At 38.2% G+C, this 10,830-nt stretch overlaps 1 protein-coding gene across 1 annotated transcript in view; it reads left to right on the forward strand.

The window, feature by feature from the left end:
* ELAVL4 (ELAV like RNA binding protein 4) overlaps window positions 1-9,326 on the forward strand; it is a 57,824-nt gene extending 48,498 nt beyond the window's left edge. The window contains exons 4-7 of the mRNA XM_008493933.2: window positions 2,461-2,614; window positions 3,020-3,245; window positions 4,596-4,634; window positions 8,933-9,326. Of these exons, the coding sequence (XP_008492155.2) occupies window positions 2,461-2,614; window positions 3,020-3,245; window positions 4,596-4,634; window positions 8,933-9,260 (747 nt within the window). The 3' untranslated portion in view covers window positions 9,261-9,326. The remainder of the gene's footprint in view (window positions 1-2,460; window positions 2,615-3,019; window positions 3,246-4,595; window positions 4,635-8,932) is intronic.
* The last annotated feature ends 1,504 nt before the right edge of the window (window positions 9,327-10,830 follow it).

Here is a 10,830-nt window from a genome sequence, read left to right on the forward strand (position 1 = left end):
GGAAGACATCTCCACTAACATCTCAGTACTAACTGAGTAATGGGTTGAAATCAGGCTGGCACAGTCTAACCAATTTGTCATTGGCTTACCTGAGAGGGAAGATGAAAAAGATTCAAAAGCAGATAAATAATTGACATTACCAGCCTTGAGTCCATTCAGCTCGCAACCTTTTCTCCTTGATATTAAAGACAACTGAGTTGCTTTTGGAAGCTTCTTTCTTTGGGCCAGGCTCCCCTGAAACATGAGTGTTTGATTGCTCAGATCTCATTTTTATTTCTTCCTGCATCAATAGGTGTTTACATGTGTTATGAGGAGATGTATTTGCAAGTGTATGCAATCTCTTCTTCCACTGCATGGCCCACAAGAGCAGAGCTTATTCTGTGTGTAGAAGTATTTATAAATATAAAATGTCAGGCTCTCCATGCTCAGGGAAGTAGTGTTTTTTTGCATAGCCCAATACTTTTCATTTTCCCTGTAATGTGGCATTTGGTTAATGAATGTGCCAGAGTGAGAAAACCCCAAGGAAACCCCTGGCTGTTTTCCCAGGAACTTTATTAATTTTGCAGCGCTCAGTTCTGAGGAATAGGTAAGGTCCCTACCCCCCCTCTGGAGAGGCTCTTAAGTGTTTTTTAAACTTTATTCTTAAAATAGGTAAACTGTAGGTGTCAACCCTTGCAGTACCCTCTCAAGGTAAGGCATTTACTTACATGTGGAGAGAGTCTTTTCTGAGTGGCCCAGCACTGGTTATAAATGAGGAGCCACCAATAAGAGACCCCCAAACCAAGCACCATCGAAATTGGTGATTTTTGGCTTGGTGTCTTTAGGTGGAAGCACAGTGTAGTTATCCCTGGTTTCCTCATGCACTTAGATCTTAAAAAGCCAGGCAGTGCCATGGGTGTTCTGATTCTGGAGCATCAGAGGAGGGGGGTGGTTGGGACCAGTGGTGAAGTGACTGGAATTCTGCACCTCATCGGAAGCTGATGCGCTGTGAGGTCCTAAATCACTGAGGCACAAAATAGTTTCCACCCCAGTATACTTCTCCCTTTTTTAGGCACTAATCTTGGCACCTGAAGGTTTCTCTGCTCATTACATCTTCTTGTGGCTTTGTGCTGTGCCTCAGTTGATACAAATGTTTTATCTAACCTCCTTTTCACATTTCTTTCCCCACATTTTTCCACCTCCGCTCTCTAGCCTTCTCTGTAAATGTTAGATTTAAAAGGTTATGTACAAACATGTAAGTTATAAAGAAGTTGCCAAAAATCCTAAAATGTAGAATCTTTAGTTTGTCTGCTATTATGCAGAGAAGATTGTGGAAGCAAATATTAGTCATTCAAATCATTTTCTGTGTTGAGTCAACATCTATTTTTAGGTGTGGAGAACATAAAGACAACTCTTTGACACATAAAACACAAAGACATCCATTTGACATCATTTGTATTACTGCTAAGGCTGGGGAAGAGGGGAAGACAATTGCTGAGAGCATTGTATTCATGATGGGATCCCCCCCATTTCCTTCCAAGACACATCTTAAGACAATGTAGGAAGGTACTGATCTGTTTATATTTAAATCAAGATGAAGTGCATAATATTCAAATTTGGATCCAGTGTTATTTCAGATGTGCTGCAAAGTAATTCTTCATGATCCACGCTGAATACTTGTCATTAGACCTTATCCAGGAAGTATTTTTATTATGCTAAATGTGTGTCTTCTAAATGTATGTTATTTTTGAAGTGCAGAAGGCTTTTTATGCATATATTAAAATTACAAATGTGATTCATAGGTAGAAGAGCAGTTGAGACACTTGATTTTTTCCAGCAGCATACATGCAGTGCCTCAGCCAGATTTTTCTTGTTTGCCTGACCATAATATTTTATGGTTTTGTTTCTGGGCTTATAGTGCAAGGGAACTTCTTGTGATAAATTGCAGATCTGACTATGAGTGTCAGTATCCAGTTCCCCGAGCAGATGTTCGTTTAGTCTAATTTCACCAGTACTTTACTGTTCATCCAGAACAGATCTTGCCAGCTCAGGATGAAAACAACAAAGAGAGGGAGCACAAAAGATCACTCTGAAAATAACCTGCTCTGTTTCAGACATTTGGGGGGGTTGGAGGGGAATAAAAGATACTGGAAGTTCAGCATTTTACATGTAAATGTGCTAAAATTATTGCAGGCTGGATACAGTAAATCATCCATACACCCACAACCCATAGGGGTAAATTCACAAAGCCATGTGTAGGAAGCTGCACGTTAATCTACCTCTGAACAATAAGTTATTTTATGCCTTCACTTAAAGAACCCTTGTGTTTGTTTTTAAGGTGTCTCTAGCTCTTCCTTTGATCTCCCAGCCTTTCCTGGCTTTGCTTTTGCAGAGGTAGCGAAAGAACAGAAAATAATCTGCTTAAAATGCAAAGTGTGGCTCTAGTTTACTAACACGCCTTTCCTTTTCTTCATTCCATAGGTGTCCTATGCCCGTCCAAGTTCAGCATCGATCAGAGATGCAAACTTGTATGTCAGCGGCCTTCCGAAAACCATGACCCAGAAAGAATTAGAGCAGTTATTCTCACAATATGGGCGCATCATCACCTCACGGATTCTGGTTGATCAAGTCACAGGTTATAAGAGAACTCTTCTTGCATGTTTTGGGTTTTTTTGTTTTGGTTTTTTTTTCTGGAAATGGCACATTGTAAATGCACGCTAGAAGTTGAGTTTAAAACAATTCGCCCTTCAGTGTAACCTGCAGCATCTGGTTCTTTGTATGCAAAACTGTATGGAGGCAAAACTGCTGCCTCTTTCATGAGGCATCTCAAAATGCAGAATGTTGTTTACTTAAAGCTACTAAATATGGGAGAGGCTGATTTTTGATAACACAACAGGGAAGGGCGTTTTTCTTTTATAGGATGTCCTTTAATTTGCAGGCTGTGCGTTGTGTGCAGTCAGAACAAACATACAGTTTGTTTTTTAGGTAGATGAGGCTGTTTCTACAAATATTCATTTGTTCACGTGTTTTTACTTCCCAGGGGTTTCTCGAGGTGTGGGATTTATCCGTTTTGATAAGAGAATAGAGGCAGAAGAAGCCATAAAGGGACTAAATGGCCAGAAGCCTAGTGGTGCTACAGAACCAATTACTGTGAAGTTTGCCAATAACCCCAGCCAGAAAACAAGCCAGGCACTCCTTTCACAGCTGTATCAGTCTCCCAACAGACGTTACCCTGGACCACTTCACCACCAGGCTCAGAGATTCAGGTAATTACCTGGAAAAGAACTGAAGTTCCACCAGCAACGACAGTGTGGGGCAGGTGCTGCGCAGGAAAATATGCTTTAGTTGTGCAGGCTGACCTGATTTTCTTTGTAAAATTAAATATTCTTTCCTGGAGAATGAGGAGGAAAATCTGCTGACAGCAGTAGTCATGTTGTATTTACTAAAACAGCTCAAGTACCATACAATCAGATCTCATGAAGTCTTACAGAAAAAGGGAGGACAGAATAGAAATGCACTGATAATCAAATGAGCAATGGCTGTCCTGTTATTTCTCTTTGGTAATGCTTTTATTTTCTGCTATATTATTACAGATTGGATGCAGCTTAGACTTTGATGTTAATGACAGTGGATTGGTAGCAGGAAAAAAGCTGAGTTTGTTCCAGTCAGCAGCAATATCATTAAATTTATTAGCCCAAGATATCTGCTCTTAGTATAGAGAGGCCTTGTTATTAGTCTTTGGTGTGATTTTTTCAGATACTTTCAGGGATGTCTTATGCTTTGCATGCTGAATATAAAATTTCCATCTGATACGTGAGCCTGCATTAGCGATACGTGGTGCTCTCAGAACTTGCTGGTGATTTTTAGGCACCCCAGCATTCAAATAAAAAAAAAAAATCTACCTTCAAAACCAGAAAATTTAGACATATTCACATAACTGAATTGCATACTGGCTTCAGAGAATAATTCAAAAGTAATTTTTGTTTTTCAGCGGTGACAAGTGCTAATGAATTCAAGATCATAAAGTCAGCCATTTGGCATATTAAATTTACACTTGTTTTTGTCTTTGGCACGCAGCTGTGTCCACTGAGGTTTTCACTAAATCATTCCATGGATAGGACTTTATTGAGCTCCCATGGATTGACCTATCATAGAGGATTAATATTAAATATATGTAATAAAGTAAGGAGAGTGACTACTGGGGCAAATTAAAGCAGTTAGAATCAAGAATTTTTTCCAGTTGCAGAAATTCTGGACTGTAGGATTTTATTTCCACGTTAACTGTAAATAAGAAGTAAGCAGGTAATTTTGCAAAAAATCATACTAACGTTGTCTAAAATGGACAAATCAGAAGTGAATCTGTTAAAGGGAAACTCTTAAGTGCAGGTTTTCTCAAAGTCTGTAGACAAGTTAAAAATTACTTTCAATGCTGTGGTGGAAATCTAAGCACAGCCTCAGACTTAACAAAGCAGGCTGGGAGTAGTTAGACTCCTTAGATGTGTGGGAAACTTGTTGAACATTTCTTCTTTGAAAATGGAACACTATTAATAATAGTTCCATTGAGCGATCTTGCCATCTGTGAGACATTAACCCAAAGACCCTCCTTCTCTTTTCAGGCTGGACAATTTGCTTAATATGGCCTATGGCGTAAAGAGGTAATTAGAATTCCACAGATTGCCAGATGTCCGTGTTGGCACAGATTGGTGCTACAATTTTTTTTTTTTATTTTTTTTTTTTAATCCACTAACTTTATTTTTTTTAATTCCTTCTTTTCTTCCACCAGCATGTCAAATTCTTTTTAAGTTTGGACTTCAGTTGGTTTTATTACTTTGAAGGCCACACGCGCAAATTCTGCGGTGTTTTTTGTTTGTTTGTTTGTTTCAACTTTTTTTTTTATTTACAGGTGGGCTTCTCTAATGGTTTAGGTGCAACAGCTACAAGCATTCAAACTGTGGTCATCCTGCTAAATGCCTCTTTTTTCAAAAATCAGAACTAATAACTTCAGGTTTTAACTTAATCTCTGATCTGATAATGGAAAATTTAACGCTCAAACAGAATCGCACTGCTGTTGTCTAAATGTCACAGCTAAGAACAGTTTTCTGCTACATCTGGCTTCACAAGTTTGACTTGAGAATATAGCTGTGTGCACCTTAATCAGCCCTAAGTTTCTTTTGTTTACAGGTTTAATACTTTGACGTTTTCTCAGTGCTTGAGATTTTTTGTTTCAAGTAGCTCTGTGTTTGTGTGTGTGTGTGCACGCGTGTGTGAAAGTTCAACCGATTTGTAAACACTTACGCTGTTTCATGAGTATGTTCAGTGTTTGATCTGATACCTAAAAGGAGTTGATGTGTTGTTAGTGTTTCTTCTAATGTCACACATCAGCGCAAGTGAACCTTACAGCAAAGGTGTAGTCTTATTCCTGATGTTACCATAAGGTGTCCAGCCATCTCCCACAATTAAGATGAGAAAGTGCTGCTTAATCTTCTGAAATGCTCTGCTCACCACATTGCACATTTATTTGAGCTTTTTTTTTTAAAGCTCACCCTGTAGAGTGGTTGGGTAAGTATATCTTTATACTAGCAGTAGGCAGTTTACGTTGGTTTTTACTGCTGCCACAGCAGCTGCCATACAATCACAAGTAATAGTTAAAAAAAGAGGTGGTATAATTTCCAAAATCACTGCTTTTGTGGTGTTCATTACAAAATCTCTTAAATTTGTGATATCCTTAGTGGTCATGCTGATATGGTGAGTCAGAACTTACCACCTGATACTGTCTTAAATCACTTCTCTTGCATCTCCCCTCTGGTTGTTTCTTGATACGTTGCTGAAAATGTGGCAAAACTCTCAGCCTCAAAAGTATTATGTACAGAGCAGTGTCAGAAGGATGAGTTTGTTCAGTTTTCCCAGGTGCTTCTTTCCGTGGAATTGGATTCAGCATGTGGTGCAGCACAGACAGGGTTTGGTCTGTACCTGTGAGGGCTAAGTTTATTGTTTCTATTACCTAGAGAGGGAAAGAATTACCTGTCATCTTAGCTTACACATCTGCTCTCTTTTTAACATTCAGAGTCTGCAATGTTAGTCTTAAATCACAAGTTCTTCTAGTGATTTTTGTAGGCACCTTAAATTAGTTGTCTCCTCCCAGCACATCTTAAATTTGCATTAGTAAACCCTCTATTTACAGTCGTAGGACACAGTCCTTACAGTCACAAAAAACACTGAAAAATTTCTGAAACTGCATCTGAAGTATTTCTAGTGGAGGTCGGTTTGTTTTTTTTTCCCCATGTTAATTACATGGTACTGATGGAAAACAAAATGTGCTGATGTGGAAAAAAGATCTTGACACTAATTTCAGATCACTTGCTAGTAGCAAAGCTACTTATGCAATAGGTTATGTTATATTTGTGTCAATATGCTTGCACTGCCTCCTTGGATTTACAGCGGCTCCCGTGCTCGTGGTTCATAAATAGTTGAAAGCTGCACAGCTCCTAAAGGTTTCCAGGGAAAAGCCACTCTCCAGCGAGCTGTATGAAACTTTAATGCTTCACATCAGTGCAGCATTCCTTCAGAATGCAAAACTTGATACCATACTGTGTGACTTCCACAGCTTTGCACGGGACAGGTTTGCAGTAACATCCCGTGCAGGGTGAGTGTGTGCATCAGTGTTGTACCTGATGCTAATCCCTGCAGAAGAGGAGGTTTTCTGGCTTGCTGATGTTACTGGCACTGTTGGTGTTTGTCAGCTATGGGCTCAAAGTCTCATCTTCCAAATTCAAAAGGAGTTGAAGCTGTTGGCTTGTGCAAGCTTTCAGTCCAAGCCACCTCATCTACAAATTCACACAGGGGAAGTACCATGTGTTAGAGCCATGCTGAACCCTCCTGATAATGTTACTAGTTTTATTATGCAGGAGAGAAACTAAAAAATGATGAGAGGAGGATTTGCAAAAGTGAGTTTCAGTATTTTTAAACTGTTTGCAAACCTGTATCTGTCTGAGGATCCCATGCTGTGAGCATTTGTGAACTGCTCATTTTATAGCATAGCTACACCCTGGTGATGTTCCTCAGCTTAAGATTTATATTCAAAGTGCCTTTTTGCCTTTAATATACATATAAAGTGCCATCAGGAGTCAACAGAATGGTGAACAGCTACCAAGTGTGTAGTTTTCTTTTATGGTTATTTAATGTACACTGCAAAATATTGTGGAGATTGCTAAATATGTGTGGAGCTAGTACAAGTGTTAAAGGAGATATTTTGGAGAGGAAGAGCTTACTCTGTAACAGTCCCCTTCCCCCTCCACTCCCTCAGTCATCACTCAAAAAAAAATCTTGAGGAATTATTCCATTTTGATGTTTAAACTCATCATACTGAAGGTACATGTGAAACTGGATTTTTATTAAGACATTTTCTCCGTGCAGTTGTTATTTTAAAACATATCCCAAAGTGTAGCTTCAGAAAGCGTGTCAGGTTTTTTCTTTTCTTTTCTTTTCTTTTTTTTTTTTTTTTCAAACTGATGAAAGGAAAATGATGTTGATCCTGAGGGCTGATACTGCTTAACATCTTCATTAATAACCTGAGTCACAGGCTGCCATGTGCCCTCCGTGCATTAATGGGTGACACTCCATCGGTGCAGGAGCAGGGGCGGTCACCATGCTCCTGGCCACGGCTGCCACTGGGGAGACTGTGACAAGCTGGAGGAACGTGGAGGAATTCAGGGAAGGCAAATGCAGAGTTTAGCTCCTGACTGCTGTCTTCAGCTATCTACAAGAGAAGAGGCTTTAGGAAGACAAGCTGAGCTCTTCCTGGAGGTCAGCTGCTACAGGACAAGAGTCAAGAGCAGCAGGTTGCAGAATGGGAAATGAGGCTGAGTGTAAGAAAAGATCATTCCCAGGGAGGGTAGTGGAGCCCTGGAGCAAAGGCTCCAGCAGTCAAATTCCCATCCTTGGAGACTTGCAAAACTTTCTCTGCAAGGACATGAGCAGCAGATCATATTCAAGAAGTGAACTTTCTTCAAGCAGGAGGATGATGAGGTGACCTCTGTAGGTCCTGTCCAGTCTGTATTTTAAGTTACAGTGGTTCTGTGCTCACAAACACTCTGCCTTGGTTTAGCTTCCCAATTCAGATCTTTTAGGAAAAACACATTCCAGAAGGCCATGGAGGGATAAGTTAGGGTACTCTTTTAGATTTCTAGGAGCTTACTTGTCTCTGACTATCTGAAGACCTAAGAGCCTGTCATGGACTCATGTGAAGTCTCACAGTATGAAGGTATTAGTTGACATGCTCATTAATTTATGCCCTGTTTTGTACTACAGTTGCTGTATAAATCATCTTCAATATGTGGCTAGCACGAGGACTTTTTTTTTTAACCAGATTTTTTTTTTCCCAGTGTTAGGAGGACAATTAAAATCTACCACTTTCCAGGCATCTCTTAAAATCTAATAGTAGTTTTAGCTAAAGAGGCTACTGTTACAGATGAATCCTGACAATGGGATTTCATCCTAATCCTGTAAAATAAGTCTTGAAGTTCGGTGTTTTTTCACTGCAAACTAGTAAAAAAGGAAAGCATTAGATCTCCATTGCCCTGAAACTGTATTATTTTAGTGATGGGACTAAGTGGCAAATTCCTCCAGGCCTCTTTAGACAAGCTGTTATTGATAGCAGCATGTTCAGGCCTTTTTGACTTGCATCGTCCTTAAGCATTTCTTTTATTAGATCTTTGGATACATTTAAGTAGGGCTTATACTTGAAGGGATTTATCCAGATTTGGTCTGGTTTGTTTTTTTAGTCGAGCGGCCCTCCACTTCAGTAGGAATTAGAGACCGAGGTTGTGCTCATCTTCCAGGGATAGGATCAAGAAGCTTCATTTAACCCTCAGCTTACTTATTTTTTCAAGTCTTGGTTCCGTGCAGCTTACACCAAGAGATATATTTAGAATAGACCCCTCTTTTTACTCGGTAGGTTTTCTCCAATCACAATTGATGGTATGACGAGCCTGGTCGGAATGAATATCCCTGGTCACACTGGGACTGGATGGTGCATCTTCGTCTACAACTTGTCACCCGACTCGGATGAGAGCGTGCTGTGGCAGTTGTTTGGTCCCTTTGGAGCAGTCAATAATGTCAAGGTGATCCGTGATTTCAACACCAACAAGTGCAAGGGATTTGGCTTTGTCACCATGACCAACTACGACGAAGCTGCCATGGCGATTGCCAGCCTTAATGGATACCGTTTAGGAGACAGAGTATTGCAAGTTTCCTTTAAAACCAATAAAACCCACAAATCCTGAATTTCATATCCTTACTTACTAAAATATATATATATAAATATATATACGAACAAAACAAAAAACAAAACAAAACAAAAAAAAAAAAAACAAAAAACAAAAACAAAAACAAAACAAACTCTTCAAGGCTTATATTCAACCATGGACTTTATAAGCCAGTGTTGCCTAAGTATTAAAACATTGGATATCCTGTGAGGAACAGGAAAGGATTTTATAATGCTTAGAAAAAAAACAAAAAAAAAAAAAACAAAAAAAAAACCTTTGATGCATTGAATGTTCTTTCATAGCTGTCGTTGTTGAATATAATATACATAGATAACAATGTGCAGGGATTTTTACCCGGCCAGCTAGTTTTACTACCTTCCTTGAAGGTGGGTCTTTTTAAGATGACCATTCACTCATTTGAAAAAAATAATAAAACAAAAACAATTTTTACAAACTAATGGGATTAAAAGCAAGAAAAACATGTTTTCTTTTTTTTTTCTTTTTTCAAAACATTGATCGAATTAGATTGGTAAACCCCCCACATAAATTAAAGAGGAACAATAAAAATTGCAAAAGGAACAACATAATTTTGCAACTTTTTTTATTTTTCCTTTTTTCTTTTGTATCATGTGAACTAAACAGTCTTCTGTTAGGGAATGGGGTTATAGGGGGATACCTGATGACATAACAATTTAAATAACATTAACAATGTTGCCAAAGAGGTGGTCTCTTTGCTGAAAATGGGTTTCAAGAAAAATCTATTTTTATAAAATATAAAGAATTTTTACAAGAGAATCTGGATTTGAGAAAAAAATATTTTGACTGGCTAATTTAGGGGAAATTGACAACTTTGTCATGTTCATACTGCACTGGTAACTTTTTAGAGATCAAGATGTGTGTTTTAAACTGGATTAGTAGATTGTTTTTTGAAGGATGGGCTACAAACAGATGATCTTCGTATCTTTTCATAGCATGTAATAAAAATATTAAATACAGTACGGGAGAGTGTTCTTCCCAGGCACGCAGTTACCCACAGTCAAAACCCAAAAGCAAGGAGATGAGTTGCAAGACGGTTTTTCTTTAAGTCATCAGTATGGGATATCAGCAGAACAAAAGTTAAAAAAATTAATTTTTTGATCAAAAACTTCCTTGGTTTGAGCAGTAGGTGCTACAAAATTATTTACATATCTTAGTATCATAGTTAAATGTAATGTGTTTAGAAAAAATACATTTGCTTTAAATTTGTTAAGAATTTTCAAATTCACTTTATAGCCCAAGCTAATATAATTGGGCTGTGTTGGCACATTTGGAACACTGTTTATGTTGCTTGAAACACTTATTTATTTAATTGCCGATGTGATGCATATGGCCAAAATCAAATATAGCTAGTTTGGCTAGTCTACTTATTTGTTTACTTAAACTATGGGAAGAAGCATATTATTGTGTCATTTTGTTGTGTGTGTATGTGTATATATAATATAAATATATATATATATAAAGTTATTTTTTCTTTTGGTTAATTTATTATAAGTTGTAACACTTTGCTAGTTTTGTTTGTATATGTCTTAAAATGTTTTCTTATGATACT

This window comes from Calypte anna, chromosome 8 (genome assembly GCF_003957555.1).
Source record: "Calypte anna isolate BGI_N300 chromosome 8, bCalAnn1_v1.p, whole genome shotgun sequence".
Lineage (NCBI taxonomy): Eukaryota > Metazoa > Chordata > Aves > Apodiformes > Trochilidae > Calypte > Calypte anna.